General features: G+C 33.9%; 1 protein-coding gene across 1 annotated transcript; it reads right to left on the bottom strand.

The window, feature by feature from the left end:
- Positions 1-2764: 2764 nt before the first annotated feature.
- Positions 2765-18031, bottom strand: LOC129225181 (toxin-like protein 14). The gene is made up of 3 exons (XM_054859747.1): positions 17843-18031; positions 9031-9139; positions 2765-3154 (listed from the first exon to the last, which is right to left on the bottom strand). Exons 1-3 carry the CDS (start codon positions 17946-17948, stop codon positions 3040-3042), a joined length of 330 nt encoding a protein of 109 aa, XP_054715722.1. The 5' UTR covers positions 17949-18031; the 3' UTR covers positions 2765-3039.
- Positions 18032-18614: the final 583 nt, after the last annotated feature.

Below are 18614 nucleotides of genomic sequence, written 5' to 3' on the forward strand. Positions count from 1 at the left end.
CTTTATTTTCACTTTTACAAAAGAACGTCCAGCTAATTTACTCTCACTAAACAAGTGGCGAAGGCAGTTGAGGAAAAAAATAGCAAATCCTCTGAAAACTCATATTTTCTTTTATGATTTTTGAGCAATCACGATTGCTTATTGTTCTCACTTGACCTTTGAATGACCTTCCTATGATTTTATCCCCCCCTCCCCGTTTTCCTCTGCAGCACCATCGTCGACCGGCACCTCCCGCGTCCCGATGCTGCTCCTCTAGCAAAAACCGTCTCCAGGCTGCACCCGTATCCACACACACACACGCATACATACACACATGAATGCCTACACACACGCGCGCACATACACACACACACAAATGCAAGCGTATATACACATCCACGCTCATGATTGCGAAAAACATACAAATAATTTGACTTTAAAATGCCAAAAATTCATTTTATTTTTTTTTTTTTACATTTGATTTTTGTGAACTTTTATATTTTGAAGTCCCATAAAATTTATATTGTTTTGGTGTGCTGAAAAAAGGCTTTGAAATGCTTTAAACAAAGATAATTCTATGAATTAATTACTTGTTCAGAAAACTCATACTGAATGGAGTTTAATTTATTTAATAAATGATACATAAATTAACGTAGACTATTCAATTTTCATTTTCTTTCTCGAATAAATTTTGAATTAAAAACTTATTTTTTTGTGTAAACATTCATTTTCTTTTTCACGATCATTTTTGTATCTCCAACAAAACTCACTATTAAAAATCGATTTATAGCAATAACCCTAAATCAAACGCTTTGTTAAAAGTTTGAGGTTTTCCCTCTAATGGGTGATTTTTGAAATGTTTCCTTTTCGGTTATTTTTCCACAATCTGCCACAAAATTTTACTGATTTGTGGTTTTTTTTTTTTTTTTTTTTTTTTTTTTTTTTGTACAAGCGTGATTGTTGAACACGCGTGACTTGACAAAACTTTTATTTTTGAGCTGGACCGTGCAAAGTCGGTCAACGTAGCTAGTTTAAATTAAAATAAGAGACCAGGCAGGGTGCATAGTTTATTGGGCCTGCCAAGAGCAGTAGTTATTCAACAATGAAATAATTCCGTGACGCTCCTACGTCGCGAGTTTCATTGTTGGTGAAGTCATGAGCGTTACTCGATCAATGAATTACCTATATGAGAATACTAGAAAATAACCCGTCGAATGATGGGAAATATGACGGGAGCAAAAAAAAAGTAAATGTGGAAAATTTTTTAAAAAACTTTCCATCCAGGTTGAATTAACATTATTAGAATACGGAAAAACTGGGATCTAATGAAAAAAACTTGAAATACGAGAAAAACGTCGATTCAGGGGACGTAAAATCGGGGTTTTACTGTATGTACCAGGGGTTCTCAAACTTTTTCTACTCGTGGCACCTTTTGAAGAATCAGAACTTTCTCACGGCCCCCCCCCTCCCCTCTATTATATAAGATATGTACACCAAATAAGACCATCCAGTGCTCCTTAACCTCGTATATCTTTCAATTATGATTGAGTTGACTCCAGCTTTTGCATACTCATCAGATGACTCATAAAAACTTTTTAAAAAATAATAAACAAGTGAAAGTTTAATTTATATTTTTCGGTAGTTTAAACAAAGAGAGACGGTTTAGCCTGATTAGGAGCATGAATTACTCTTCAAGAACAACAAATCACTTTTTTCATACTAGTACTAGTAACCTACAGTTTCATTGAGACCCAAGTTCCATGTCGAAACGAAACTGTTGAAATAAGGTCAGGTAGTTTTGTCATCATTCTTCCGTAATAATTTTTGTTACCTGGTTTCTGTTTGTTTCTTTTGCCTGGTAATTAGAAACTGCTTGTTGATAACACTTTATCATCAGTTTAAGTTTCTGATGCCGACGAAGTCACGTTCTAGCAAATTTTTACTATGCTACATTAATGAGGAGATGACCTTCTTGTTGTACATCACCTTATTTTGCACACCCACCTTAAACATATATTGTTACCATGGACACTTCGCGGCACCCCTCGTCTCCTCCTACTGCATCCCAGGGGGCCGCGGCACCTAGTTTGAGAACCCCTAATATATACAATACAGTGGGTAGCCAAATTAATGTAGAGACTGAAAAAATTTCATCATTTGATACACTAGTAATGAAATTCATTCCAAAAATCTTACTAGCTTCACGCATTTTATCTTAATTATGTCACAGATATATTGAGCTAATGAAACAAATCAATTGAAATATATTAATACACGAACTTAAAGAAAAATATACCAAATTTTTATTCAGTTACAAACACAACGTGTGAGCTTTTTGTTATACAACAAACAAGTAATATGTAATACATGAAATACACCGCCAGCTCAGTGAATTCCAGCCGAGGACTGCAGTTTCGTGCTTATTAGCACTCATCAGCCCGGCATAGAAAGTGACTGAACTGGAGGTGGAAAACCTCTTAAAGAAGCCAAGAGTGCCAAACGAACTGGTAGCTAGTACAGAATTAGCACTGACCAGACGAGTGACCGAAGCAATGATTCGGTGCAGCTCGAAGAATGGAGGCAAGGCAGGTATAATATACCTGCCTTAGGGCGCTAACTTACTGAATATACCTGCCTTGCCTTCAATCTTCGAGTTGAACCGAACCATTGGCACTCTTGGCTTCCTTAAGAGGTTTTCCACCTCCAGCTCAGTTACTTTCCTATGCCGGGCTGATGAGTGCTAATAAGCACGAAACTGCAGTCCTTCGGCTGGAATTGACTGAGCTGGCGATGTATTTCATGTATTTCTGCCTTAGCCCTGACTGTAGGGCGGTAACTTGTTGAAAATATGTAATACAGCTTGTTCCACACACTTTGTATTATACCTTAACTATAACAATTCTTATGATATTGTTTTAAAGTCATTTATTCTATAGAAGCAAATATACAAAACTATAACTTATTCATTTATGTTAAGATAACAAAGCAGGATTTTTTCTTCATTTTCAAAACGTCAATAGCAATTACAACATATAGATTAAATATTTAGTAACACCATAATCACGCATTATCAAAGCGGTTACACTTTATGTGACGGCAGCAAGCTGGATAATGTCCTTCGCCACGTTCTAGCGTGCAGTTGGAAGACGGGGGAGGAGCGGCCACTGAGCCACATCTGTAAAATAATAAATATACAAAATTTGACTGCAAAAAAAAAAAAAAATATTAATAGTGAAACTACAATGTTGTTCGGGTCAGATAAGTTGACTTCCGATGGCGTGAGGCTTAAACGATTCCAATTGTTGAAATAAGGGTGAAAAAAGTCGGTTTGCGTTCCCGATAACTATTATCACTCAAAGTATAAATGAGCTGGTACCTTTTTCAGCGCCTTTTTATCAGAGCTTTTATTCCATGTCGAACCAACCAAAATAATAATAAATCAATAAATAGTTCTCAGCTGACCATCTCAATGCAATATTTTTTTCCAGATTATTCACTGTAACTGCTGATCCACTCATGGTCCTACTCTAACCATTTTTGGACGTATTCATGAAAATACGTTAAGAATGGTTTTTTTTTCTTTCAAAATGTTCAAAGGACACAATCTTTTTTTCTCTTCTAATTTTGAGAAAAAAATATTTTTTGAAAAATTATTCACATATTAAATTATAGTGCAGGTAATTGTCTTAAAAATGAGATACTATTCTCCTCCATAGCTCTTATAGAACTTGAGTTATAACATTTTAAAGCACTGCCAGCAAGTTTTTTTTTTAAACGGATTTTTAACGAATTTCAAACATTATTTGCTCATTATTTTTAAAAAAAGGTAGATTTTTTAAAATTATATATAACTTCATATGTAGCCCGTTTTGGCAGCAAAAGGCGCTGAACCCAATCCTGTGTGTGCACCAACCAATGATAACGTTACAAAGTTTATTTTTGATTGGACGTCACCCATTTTGACCGCAAGAGGCCCTGAAGCCAATCCTGTGTATCCACCAATCAATGGCAACGCTGATGGAAAATAGAGATTGCCTGTAGCGTCTTCTTTGTTGTGATGAGTTTCAGCGATTGTCACGGCCTATGAGAATTAAGTGTGGCCATGGATCGTGCGATTAAGATGGCCTACAACTGCGTTTAAATAACTTGAACTTCAGGAAATTACCGAAGAAAATCCAGATACCTTATGTGGCTGAATATTACACGTATGCTACATACCTATTTTACGCTGCACTCTAGTTATTTAATAATAACCCCCTACAAAGTTAGATCCGTCATTCCCACGGAAAATTGCTAAGCTGTCAGTTAAGACGATTCTTATCTGAATTGAACTGAGGTGACAAAAGCCATGGGATACCCATAAATGTCGTGTCAGACCTCCTTTTGGCCGGCAAAGTGCTACTATGTTTGCTTTGATGAACTAGCCTATTTTGCCTCTTGATTGTGGATTAGCATGGAGTTAATAAGAAACCACAAGCAGCAAAGCACATTACTTCATCCTAGTAGCCATACGAACAGAGCGGCGTTTAGCCCCAAGATGGCAGACGTGCCGCTACTTAATATACGATTTAGGGCTTTAAGTGTGCACTGTAAAAAATCTCAGAAAACTCTCTGAATATACAAAAAAGTTTTCCGTAATACACAGATTCGTACGCCCTCCGCAGTTTTCTGCTATAATCAAAAACGTTTCCCGTTTAGCAAGAAAGTAAGAGTCGACGCATGCGCAGCTCACACGGCAATTTCATAGTCCAGCAGCAAATCTAAACTGAAACTTTCGAAAGCACGCAATGAAAACAAGTGCTGACTCATGTATGCGAAGTAACACTCATCAAGGGGATTAGTAGAAGTTTTGTTCCTCGCATGAATTCACTGATAATTTTAAAAGATAAGATAATTAAATAATAAAGATTTTAGATAATTTTAAAGTCTTATATTTTCTTGCATATGTATCGTCATGAGATTGAATTTGAAGCTATGTCACTTATTTTTAAGTACGAAGTGCAAATTCTCGACGCATGCTCGCGGAAGGAATACAAACTGAAATTAAAAACCAAATAACTACCGAGAGGACGCCATGTAAATTCATTGCGTCGCATAACTTGTGTTGGTAATTTACTTTTTTCTTGGATACTTTTCTTCTTTCTACCAAATGGGTAATTTTTGTTGGCAGAATTTTATTCTGTCATAAAAATCACCTTTTTGGTGACCAAAGCCTGCAAAAGACCACCACCGACGAATAGGTAAGTCGCTTTGCAACTCTATTACTTTAAAGAGATTTAGTTCATATAAATCTCGTTAAAAAAAAAAAACTATTTTCTTCAGTATCATTTTTTCGTTGTGAACTATTGCAATTTGAAAATATTTTACATTACATAGAACACATATTTAAAGTGCAAGTGTGTCTAGTTTTATTCTGTAAAATTTATGAATTGAAGATTATAAAAAAATTTAAATATGTGTTATTGTGTACTTTGTTTTTATGTGTCAATCTCAGTTAATATTTGGCTGAACATTTATGTATCAAGCATTATGAATTAAATGTTATAATATGCAAATTGTCAGGTTTGATAGTTCGTCTTTAAGGTTGCATGTTTTCATTCTCTTGTAAACAGTGTAGCTAGATTGTATGAAGTAAAAAAAAAAAACTATCTCTTGTAATTAGGAACATAGTGCTTCAGTATTATCTAAATGACGATATCTCTTTAAATATTTGCATTAGCGAAACGCTTTAAATTAGTTAAATGTGTATTAATTTATTTAACAAATAGATACATATATGTATTTAAAAGTGTCTTCATTTTTTTCGTTTTACGAGCCTCAATTTTACCAAAAGCAAAAAAAAAAGAAAAAAAGAAAAAAAAAGACTTAATAAAATAGTTTTGTATTTTTACACCATATTCAAGTATTTGACTTATAATTTATATGATACTTTGATTTATAATGCATATGATACTTTGATTTATAATGTATATGATGTTGCTTTTTCAAGGGGGGGTGGGCGCTTCATAGCATTTTATGGGTGCACCATCACTCTTATGGTGGCGGGGGGGGGGGGGTAGTTATTCTCGTATATATGAAATGGAATAATCATGTAATAGAGTTCAATGTTTTAATAAATAAAATATATAATGCATTTTGCGCACACTGTAAAAATAAAATCAGTAACCTATTTTGAATAAGTATTTATATTTGTGATGAGTTGGAAAAGGGCAAGAACAGAAGAATCAACCCGAATGGTTCCAGCAGGGGGACTTGGTGTCATATTTAAATTCATCAATTTCTCTGTTGGTACTTTCCGGTACACTTTGTTCGTCAGAGAAATTGACTTGAGGTGAACGAATTCCGGAACGCGAAGGGTAGGCAAGTCCTGTCAAATTTTATCCGAAGATAAAAGCTATCAAGTTTGATACAAGATATGTTTTTAAGTTCTGCATTAAAAATACAATATGTTGATAGTTTTGTCTTGAAAATATTGAGAGAAAAACTGAAGTTTAAGATTGTTTAACAAACAATCCCCACTTTTCAGAAGGTACCCCCACTCCAATTCCCCGACGATTTTGTGATTAGGAATGAAACTACTAGATTATTTCATAATTTTTCAAGAATTTATAACTGTGCATATGTTATGCTGTTAACCATGCTATTTGTCATAGAAATTCCAAAAAAAAAAAAAAAATCCACGAATAATTCTAAAATTGCTTGTGTTATTGCTCTTAGATATGAAAGAATTGAAACTGATATAGTATGCAATGCTATAATAAGGAATTATATTTTAGAAAAAATCACGGAAAAAGGATTCCGAAATTCTCGGAAACGTTTTTGAAAATTGTTTGGAGAATTCCGAAATACTCGGAAACGTTTTCGAAACTTTCATGAACCACAGCTGCACAGAATACTCAGAAACATTTCTGGAAATTACGGAAAGAGGATTCCGAAATACTCAGAAACGTTTCTGAAAATTACAGAAAGAGGATTCCGAAATACTCAGACACGTTTCTGGACATTACAGAAAGAGGATTCCGAAATACTCAGAAACGTTTCTGAAAATTACAGAAAGAGGATTCCGAAATACTCAAACACGTTTCTGGACATTACAGAAAGAGGATTCCGAAATATTCAGAAACGTTTTTGAAACTTTTATGAACCACAGCTGCACGATATACTCAGAAACGTTTCCGGATTTTTTTTACAGTGTACTGCATGCATACTAGTTTAATGTAGGACAGTCAGGAGGAATGAGTCAGTGGCAAAAATGGAACAGCTGCATTTACATGCCAAAATAAAAAGTAATATTATTTCATGTCATTGTTTTAAAAGTGATCATTTTTAAAAAACTATGTTATTAATATACAATGTACATTATAGGGAGAAGACGAGGGGCGTTCACCACGCAGACTGTGCCATTGACATTTTCAGGGGGTTGCTTTTTCAAGGGGGGGTGGGCGCTTCATAGCATTTTATGGGTGCACCATCACTCTTATGGTGGGGGGGGATTCTCGTATATATGAAATGGAATAATAATGTAATAGAGTTCAATATTTTAATAAATAAAATATGTATTGCATTCTGCACACACTGTAAAAATAAAATCAGTAACCTATTTTGAATAAGTGTTTATATTTGTGATGAGCTGGAAAAGGGGAAGAACAGAAGAATCAACCCGAATGGTTCCAGCAGGGGGACTTGGTGTCATATTTAAATTCATCAATTTCTATGTTGGTACTTTTCGGTACACTTTGTTCGTCAGAGAAATTGACTTGAGGTGAACGAATTCCGGAACGCGAAGGGTAGGTAAGTCCTGTCAAATTTTATCCGAAGATAAAAGCTATCAAGTTTGATACAAGATATGTTTTTAAGTTCTGCATTAAAAACACAATATGTTGATAGTTTTGTCTTGAAAATATTGAGAGAAAAACTGAAGTTTAAGATTGTTTAACAAACAATCCCCACTTTTCAGAAGGTACCCCCCCCCCTCCAATTCCCCGACGATTTTGTGATTAGGAATGAAACTACTAGATTATTTCATAATTTTTAACTTTGCATATGTTATGCTGTTAACCATGCTATTTGTCATTAGAAATTCAAAAAAAAAAAAAAAATCCACGAATGATTCTAAAATTGCTTGTATTATTGCTCTTAGATATGAAAGAATTGAAATTGATATGGTATGTAATACTATAATAAAGAATTATATTTTAGAAAAAATCACGGAAAAATGATTCCGAAATTCTCGGAAACGTTTTTGAAAATTGTTTGGAGAATTCCAAAATACTCGGAAACGTTTTCGAAACTTTCATGAACCACAGCTGCACAGAATACTCAGAAACATTTCTGGAAATTACGGAAAGAGGATTCCGAAATACTCAGAAACATTTCTGAAAATTACAGAAAGAGGATTCCGAAATACTCAGAAACATTTCTGGACATTACAGAAAGAGGATTCCGAAATACTCAGACACGTTTCTGGACATTACAGAAAGAGGATTCCGAAATACTCAGAAACGTTTTTGAAACTTTCATGAACCACAGCTGCACGATATACTCAGAAACGTTTCCGGATTTTTTTACAGTGTGGTACAATCCGTGTTGATTGCCTGTTAAAACTGACACCTCTACGCACACATTACTAATCTCAGTCATTAAGTTCAGGCGGTCAGCCATCGCGTTGTCCATGGTATGAGGTAATGACTGAAATGAGATATTTTCTGCACACTTTTGACACTGAGGATCTCAGAATTTTGAATTCTCTAATCTAATGATTTACAAAATGAAATATTCGACGCGTGTATCTCATTCTACCATTTCGCGTCCGAAGTCTGTTAATTCACGTCGTGGTGCCACAAACACGATAGAAACTTTTTTTTACACAAATCATTCAAATACAAATGGAAGTCATATCTATTCACTGCCTAATTATACCACCTGTGACAATATTACCATCTGTACATTTACATCTCGCTCTCCCATTACTTTTGTCACCTCAATGTATAAAAATATGGGGGGTATATACACACAAAAAGCAGTTTCAGTAACAGATGTAGAATTAATTACCCAGCAGCCGACAGCACTCCTTCTCTACAATCAAGGACTTCGCACTTAATGTCGTCATATCCAGTAGCTCCTACTAGTATTCTACCGAATCCAGGTCCTTCACAAAATCCTGGAAACAAAGGAATGCATTATAAATACTAAAATTTTGTAGTTTTTTTTTTATAGATATGTTATTTCACCCAGTTTTAACAATGCAGGTAAAAGCTATTGTTTTGGTGAAACTGTTTTTACATCAGTAAAACAGTGACTCAATTTAGTTATTAGCTTAACCAAGAGGTTCACCACCTTTTTTTCTATCCACGAATTCTTTTTTGTGTAAATTTTGCTAACCTAGAGCAAATTCACTTTTACTTCATGAAATTGGGTTTTATTAGCTAAAATATAACTGTTAATAAACAGTTGATGTTAAATTGCGATTAGATAGTTTAAATTAATGGAAAGAAAATTTAATTTAATGGACATTTTTGTACAATTTATGATTAGACGGATATAAAATTGAAAGAGTCACAGGAAATAATAAGTAGGGATTACAGAAAATAATTACACTTTAAAATACTTATTCGCAACTCCAACAAACTATAGGGGGCACCGCAGCCACCGTCTAATGGCGGATGAAAAAGGTGAAACAAACGCATGCCGTAGCGTAGAAAATGCTTAATAAGCCTAGTAATTTTTGTTTGTATGCAGGATTTTTTGCTTTATTCTTTTTAAATTATTTTTTAAGACTTGTGAATATTCCGGTCCACGTAGAAACTAGTATGATGTGGCTATCACGAAACTTTCTTCTATATCTTTCTAATAATTCAAATCACTCCCCATGCTTGATGAGGAAGCAATATTCCCAACAAAAACAAAACTACACACGCTAAAAACTGACGACCATGCCGATTCCAGATACCCCCTCAAGCTTTAAAAGCCTGTAACAATAAAAAATATTCAATAAATGTCATACAAGTCAGAAAATGCAAAGAAAAATTTAAAAAACGAAATTTTGTAAACTTTAACCTTCATAGTTTTATTAATGATACAATCCACCGCAGGTTTTGTTTTTCAACTTAAACATGAATACATAGTTACAAAATAATCACTTACTAAAATAACTTTATTTTTACTTTTAGTCGCTTCCCAATTTATTAGCAATTTAAAAATTAGACTTCTTACTGACGACGTTAACTTTAAAGTGATATTGTGCTTGGCAAAAAAATTAAAAAATAAAGTTTCGGTAAACCTTCATGGATGAAATAAATTTCCCATTGGAGGTTCAAGTGTATTAAAAAAACAAAAACTTAAATTTGACACCCAGTCCCATTTTGTGGTGTAACTATAGAAAACTTTTTCCAAAAAATATATATAATAGAAGAAAACAAGGGTCGATGAAAAAAGTGATAAAGATACAGCTTTAGTCTGGCCACCATTCTCGTAGACAATTGGCAAGCAATTAGTGAAGACAAAAACAAGTGACAGAGTCCAGTAGTAGAGGAAGAAAATGTTCTTAGTTCATAAGATAAAATATGGTTCTGAAAGTGAGTTAGTTTTATGACAATAAATTTCTAAAAAAAAGGAAGTAGTTGGGACTAACAAAAACCGTTGTGAAAACATTGTAAGAATTTAATTTATAACATTATTAAAACTTGTGAAGATGAAGCTGGCATCTCTAAGAGCTTTTGTTTAGGGACTTCAGTCTCTACAAATTTCCGTGAAATAGTCCCGAATTTATTCCCAATAACATCATCCAAAATCGTGTAAAATTTTGCTTTTGGAAAAATCTATTTCGAATAATTTCTTTGAGAAATTCTCTAAATCCCAACCCTTATCCTGAAAGCTGTCCTGTGGTTGCGATTTTAAGACTGAATTTTGCAAATATTCCGGGAAAGAGCCCCAAACCCCTCCCTCCATTATTCCCCCTCCATATTTCATCAAAAACAATCAAGAAATGGGTTTTTAGGATTTTAATTTAAAAAAAAAAAAAATCAGGGAAGTGCATGCTGTCCCCCTTTACATAATTAAGGATGATATAAAATTTCGTTTTTAGGGCGTAGGGAAAAAGTGGGAACTGTGAGACAAAAGCAATATATTCTCTGTTTGAATATTTTCAGCCTGGTAAACTTTTTGAAAAGTCAGGAAAAGTGAACAATATTATAGAAACAAAAATTGATTTCAAGTATCATGTAAGAAAAATAACTGTTTTCATAGTACCCATCAAATATCTCCACTGTTTGTTGCACTGTTTCTCAACTGTTAGATAAACTTTACAAACTGGTGTTATTAATCTAATATTAACTTATTAACTAACATTCATTTTAGCAGTAGAATGATGTCGTTTTCTTGTCTGAGAATGGCAGCCATTGAGTTTATATTTTTCAATGAGGGAACAGTCAGACAGGAAGAGTGAGACACCATTCATTCGTTGCTCACTGCTCCCATAGCCTTTTTACATTAAATTGGAGAAATTATGTATTTAATTAAATTTAATTGGAACTAGCCTGCTGATATAAATAATAATTACATAAATTTGAAAGCCCTGCATCAATAAAATAAGGATTCTTCAATGGAATTACGGTTTTTATTGCTGTATAATATCAGATAGATATTTTCACTACGTACTTATTCCATTTAAATTATTTTTTTTCAAGTCTCATTAGAATATGCTAAATGTAATAATATTTATCCACGATTAAGAACTTCAACATGCCTAGAAAAAAGGAAGCCATATAAAATTTTTCGGAGACTTTCTGATACAGATTGGAAATAAGCATTCCTTCCTTATTAAATGCTATATCAACAAAATGGCACTTTAAGCAAATTTACTGATACAGAATAATCTAAATCTTTCAACCTCAGTCCCAAACAAATACGTGGTAGATGTCACTACTGTGTGTCAAGATGACATGAAATTTACCTTGCCGATAGCTCATACAAAAACCAAGTGGCAAGAGTGGTTCATATTTTTCTAGGTAAATTTAGAGTCTTTTGAAATTCGCTAATTAAAAACATGTGTGTCAGTGTTCCCACTGACCAGGGGAACAGTGAGACAAATTTTATAACACCTGTTTTCAGTGACAAATATTGTACCATTTGAAAAAAAATAATTTCTGTGTTTTTAATGAGAAAAATGCAATTCGAATTTCGTGGCTCACTGTACTCACTCTTTCCCTTAATTTCCGGGAGCGGGTTTCCGAACATTTCCCCTTTTCATTAAATATAACTTTCTATTCTGTTTTTTTAGACTTAAAATTCGAAAAATTCTTTTGGGAGTACTCGAAATCCTCTCTCTTTTCCCACATCATTAAAACTGGTCTAAAATTTCGTTTTTGGAACTTTAATTCCGAAAAAAACTCTTGGGGGGGGGGAGGGAGAGAGAGAGAGGCTCCGAATCCAAACCTTTTCCCTAACGTTTACAAAGATGACCTATAATTGCGTTTTAGAACCTCAAAATGAAGAATTTTCGGGGAAAGCTCGCCCAAAACCCCCTTCTCTTCCCTAAACTTCAATAAAGATAGTCTACAACTGAGCTTATTTAGGACTATCATTTTAGCAAAATTGGAGAGCATCTCCGATCCATCTCCTCCTTCTCCAACCTTAAAAATCGTCTAAAACTTCACTTTTAGGGCTTTAACTTCAAGATATTTTAAAGGCAGTCTCCGAGCTTGAACCGTTCCTGGAAGTACCTCCCCTCTTTCGAACATCGCCAGAGATCATGTAAACTGCAATTTTAGAACTATAATTTCGAACAATTTACGATTGTTAATTCTCTTTCTCCGCTTCTATAAGGCAATTCTCATATTTTGATTTCTAATATATGCTAGTAATGACACCTCTTCCTCCCGAAAAAACTTGGTGACCAAAATACTGGCGATATATCGCCAAGAGTCCGACAAACTATAACACAACTTGTGTTTACATCGAAATTAACAATGGTTTCCCCCCAAAAGGTGCAAAAGACCACTTAGGAACATCCGAATGCAACCAAAAGGGAAGGTGCACAACTAGGCCCCACTAGGAGTCTACGTACCAAATTTCAACTTTCTAGGATATACCGTTTTTGAGTTATGCGAGATACATACGCACATACATACGTAGATACGGACGTCACGAGAAAATTCGTTGAAATTAACTCGGGGGTCGTCAAAATGGATATTTTGGGAGTCTGTAGGTTCCTAGGCATATATCCACGTGTGGTCGGGTAGAAAAAAAAACTCATCATTCATTCGGAGGTGAGAAAAATGGAAATTAAGACCGATTTTTGAGTAAAAATTCTTTTGCAAATTCAACACTTCCTTTTTTGTAAAAGGAAGTAAAAAGGAAGCATTGTATTCGCGAAAAATTTTCCATTCAAAAATCGACCTTAATTTCCTTTTTGCTCACCCCCAAATGAATGTTCAGTTTTTTTTTTCGACCCGACAACACGTGCATATATACCTAAGAACCTATAGACGCCCGAAATATCCATTTTGACGTTTCCCGAGTCAATTACAACGAGCTTTCTCGTGATGTCTGTGTGTACGTATGTATGAGCGTATGTATGTCGCATAACTCAAGAACGGTATGTCTTAGAAAGTTGAAATGTCCCACGTAGACTTCTACTGGGATCTTGTTGTGCACTTCATCTTTTGGTTGCATTCGGATGTTTCTAAAGGGGCCTTTTGCACCTTTTTGGGGAAACCATGGTTAAATTCGATCCAAACTCAAGTGGTTTCATAACTTTGCGGACACTTAGACAGACTTAGCGATATATCACCAGTCTTTTGGTCGCCAAGTTTTGTTGCCGAGTTGGCGACAAATTTGGCGATTTTTTTAAAAATCTGATTACATTTTCTCGTGACGTCTATATGTACGTATGTATGTGCGTATGTATGTCGCATAACTCAAGAACGGTATGTCCCTCCCCTTTTGGTTGCAATCGGATGTTTTTAAGGTTGGAAATCATTGTTAATTTCGATGCAAACTCAAGTGGTGTTATAATTTGGTGACACTTGGACAGTTTTTTGGTCGCCAAGTTTTGTAGCCATTTTGGCAACTTTTTTTTTCTTTTTTTTTTAAAATCTGGTTTTAATTTGGCCACTGTTGGCGATAATTAGAGAGTTAACTATTGAATCACATTAAAATTGCCAATACTGGGGAAATAACATTAAATTGGTGTTAAAGGACGTCATGTGATTCACACTTCAGCTCGTTTAATTTTTGCAATCATTGTAAAAACAAAAAAAAAAAAAAACATTAATCTTGAATAAAATATAACAAGCACCTTGAGTTATTAAATATTCGCTGTATCTGTGCACAAACACAAACATACATACATATATATATATATATATATATATATATATATATATATATATATATATATATATATATATATATATATATATATATATATATATATATATATATATATATATATATATATATATATATATATATTTGGGGGGGACACTTAGGGGATCGCGGGTTTTTTAGTTGGTGAAAACGGGGTCGCGACGTGAAAAAGGTTGGGAAGCACTGACCTAATGAATGCATATACTTCCCCCTAGAAACTGGTATTTCCATGTATACCTGATGAGTGATAGAAGAGCCCAACGTCAAAAGTTGAGAGTTCTCAACTTCAGCAATCGTTCTAAATATTATCAGAAAAAAGCTCATATATTAATACTAATATATTTTTTTCAATTTATTTTATCTAATTAATATGCCCTGGTGGTGCTGAATGCCTTATTTTATTTATAAGTTTATTCTTTGATCTATTTTGGTTGATTTTTCTGCATTTCAAAAGTACACTTTTGATCATCACTAACTTGAGTTTGTACCATTTTTAATCTAGTTTCCGAGAGTATGTTGGGCTTTAGAAGTTTTGGAGGGCTAAAAATGCTATTTAGCATTTTCTGAGCACATGTCACTGTCCGAAACTGAACTCAATTTTGCTGTTTAAAGGTTTTTTAGTATTTTTACTGATTTAAATCTTAAATCTAATTATAAATTTGACTTTACAAGTACAATACCAAAACAAATGCAAAAAAAAATAATAATAATAACTTTCTATCTCGAAAAATAAATCTTTTATAGTGAAAACTGTATGTGTATGTACGGTTGCTGGATTTGCGATTTTTGCTAAATGACAAGTTTTTGGGGAAAATTTAAAGTGCTGCCTTTCAAAAAGTAACTGTCATATTAAGATAAAAATTTCCAGTTATACTTATATCCATGTATAGAACAGCCTCACGAAGTTTCATCGAGATCTGTGAACCTCGGGTGTCCACCCCTGGATGATTTGACATGGAATGACCCAGCTTTAACTTAAGGCCTAAAAGTTTTTGGCATCTTTGGAGCAGCACGATTTCGTTTCCTTCAGAAAAAAGCTGAACCTTTTGGAAATTGCAAATGTTTGTATGAGCTCTGTTTTTGCCCTTAGCCGCACTGATGGGCCACATATTCCCGTTTCACCAACGACCCCTTTCATGGAAACCGGAGGATTTCATTGAACTCGCTTTCTGAACTATACGTTTTTTACACGTCCTGGACGTCGACTATCGTTTCCAAGCTCCTTGAAACGGAATATTGCATCAAACACTTTTGAGGAGATTGGGAAATAATTAATGGATTTGGCTGATTATTTTCTATTTTAATAGAACTTTAATACAATTTAATGTCTTTTTTATTTATTTGTGCTAATTGGACAAGTACTTATTTTCCATTCGCCCACGAGCCTCGCCAAACTTTTTGCAGAAAAATTTCAATTCTTGGCAATTTTTTCAAGTGTCGCCACCTTTGAAGTTAAAACAAGACTACTTCACAATAATCTAAATATTGCCATTAAAGAATCTTTAAAACTTTTATTAATATGTACAATAATCCACCACCTGAATTTGGCAAATCCTTAAACAGCGCAAAAACTCCAATTTTAATTTGTCTTTTCGCAAAATTTCAAAAAGAAATCATATTGTACCACTCACTAATTTTGGAAATATTTCGGATGAAAATATTTAGCGCCATTTTATGGACACCAGAAGTATCTCAATATTTGGCGACAATCAGTGGCGCCGACTCCATAGGGCTCGAGGGGGCCAGAGCCCCCTCAAAAATTTGTTTTGGGGGCAGAGCCCCCTCAATAATTTAAGAACATAATTCGTCATATTATGGTTTCTAAAATCACAAAATTATGTTGGTATTTTTTACTTTCCTTGTTTGAAGATAGTTACCTTGTAAAATACATTCAGTAATGAATTAAATCAAATAACTATTACCGTAGTAAGCAGGTTAATTGAAAATGAGTGGTATGAATGATGATAGTGTTACTGTGCTGAGAGCACTCATAGAATTTGTCCCAGGGCGCAAACCTTCATGTCAAGTCTGTAGCCGGCAAGCAGCACTCTAAAATTCCAGTTTTGATTGCCTTAGAGGTGCGCCTGTGCAAATTTATTAATCCTCAATTGGTTTAATATAGGGGGAAAAAAACATTTATAAGCACTTTTTGGCATTTTTACCCAACTGTGCGGCCCCGTGACGGCGCTCTCATTTAAGTGTTGCTAATCTGAAAAAATATATCAGGGTTTGATTTGTATATTAAATGGAAGGCGTAATAGTTTTCTTCAATTATTAAGAGTTAATAAAGTAATCTGTATTAACTTTATTAACTCTATTAAAGCATTAACTTTGAGATATTATTTTTATTTAATGAACTCTGTGCCTCATTCATAGCAAGCTTAAATTAGTTATTTCACTAATAGTAATCAAAGTGCAACAGCAATCTTTTATGTTTTATTCTTTTAATGATAATTTAGATTTATTTAAATATCATTTCTATCTTTTCAGAGCTATATATTCACTGCTCTGTAATAGCCTGAAAGTATAATTATTACTGTAAATTAAATTAGCTTTTTACGAAAACACCATGCAGGTTATTTTTTTTTTCTTCAAAGCCAAAAAATTTGTCGACTTGTAGAGTTTCTCAGAATGTCGGATTACCGAGAGTCGAGTTTTCGAGGTTCCAATGTCGATCATATAAACCTAAAATGCTTTTTTAAAAAAAACTTTAAAACTCACTATTTTTTTTTCTCAAATTTCAAAAATTTCCCTTGGCAAGGCCCCCGTTATGCCATCTGCCCCCACATTTCTTATAAAACGGTGCCACTGGGAGTGCCTTTCCATGCAAGTCAAGTGCACTACTTTATATAGTGCCGTAGCCTAGCTACGGCACTGCACGGCTCCCTACAAAATAGAACTGTAAAATTGTCCCTGACTTAAGACAAGTGACATGATCTAATTGAAGCAGAAAATTTGTGTACCAATTTTTAGACTGTTTTACTTTGAAAACGTCATGTCACATATTGTTTGTTTGTATAAATTATACACACAAGAAAATACTTAAGTAGGCATTTTCAAGGCACAAAAATCTAAACTTTTTTTGGGGGGAGGGGGGCTCCGTGGGATAACATGCCCGAGATCCTGGTGATGCCCGACCCCCTCAATAATTTTTGCAAGTCGGCGCCTCTGGCTACAATATCCCTTTGACGAAACAAAGAGACAGACCGTTTTTCCTAGGGAGGGGAAGCATTACCCAAGGTATCCCAAAATAATTACCACAAATTTAGTTAACATTTTAAATCGCACGAAGAACCCACAACAATAACTGAAGTTTCCCAAACTAATTAATGCAAGTATGAGACGTTTACGGGCGACTACATTTTTTTAAACAGCTGGAACCCCCGCTAGTATTAAATTAAACCCTAGGCATTCTCTTACGATGTAGTACTATTTCTTTTTCAAACGTTTTCTTACAGAACTTTCAAGATGATAAATCAGATAAATTAAAACTTACCCCTTTCAGTGTCGGTTACTTTATAATAAACATATCCAAAATGAACTTCAAAACAATTCGCCAATATTAGTACGGAAAAAGTTAACGCATTAATAAATCGCAACATAGTCAATATCTTTCATCCGTCTGAAAGAGTGGTAACATTGACAAAAGAAAGAATGAATCGAAACAGTTCTCTTGCAAACAATATTTAAAACGCCTACGCTGTTAGAGAGTGTCTTCGTAGTTCCTTTGTTTCGTTTGAAAGAAAAAGTAAAAAATCCACATCCTTTTCAAGTTGGGATTTCCACCTTTATTTTCACATTTACAAAAGAACTTCCAGCTAATTTATTCTTACTAAACAAGTGGCGAAGGCAGTTGAGGAAAAAAATAACAAATCTTCTCGAAACTCATATTTTCTTTTATATGATGTTTTTTTTAATTAGTCTCCTTTTTTACATTTGGTTTTTATGATCTTTTATGTTTTGAAATCCCATAAAATTTGCACTGCTTTGTTATGATGAAAAAAAGGCTTTGAAATATATTCAACAAAGATAATTCTATGAATTAATTATTTGTCAGAAAATTCGTAATGACTAGAATTTAATTCATTTAATAAATTATACATAAATTAACGTAGACTGTTCAATTTTCATTTTCTTTCTAGAATAAATTTTTAATTAAAAAACTATTATATTCAAAGTGTACATTTGTTTTCTTTTACAGGATAATTTTTGTATCTCCTGCAAAATTCACTATTTAAAATTATTAGTTGACAATGTTGATCGATTCA

The sequence above is a fragment of the Uloborus diversus genome, chromosome 6 (assembly GCF_026930045.1).
Source record: "Uloborus diversus isolate 005 chromosome 6, Udiv.v.3.1, whole genome shotgun sequence".
NCBI classification, from domain to species: domain Eukaryota; kingdom Metazoa; phylum Arthropoda; class Arachnida; order Araneae; family Uloboridae; genus Uloborus; species Uloborus diversus.

Excerpts from the sequence above, each read along its gene's own strand:
- LOC129225181 (XM_054859747.1), bottom strand. The coding sequence starts at position 17,948 with ATGTTGCGATTTATTAATGCGTTAACTTTTTCCGTACTAATATTGGCG. Across the intron at positions 9,140-17,842 it reads AGTAACCGACACTGAAAGGG|GATTTTGTGAAGGACCTGGA; the intron begins GTAAGTTTTAAT and ends CTTTGTTTCCAG. Across the intron at positions 3,155-9,030 it reads GGAGTGCTGTCGGCTGCTGG|ATGTGGCTCAGTGGCCGCTC; the intron begins GTAATTAATTCT and ends ATTATTTTACAG.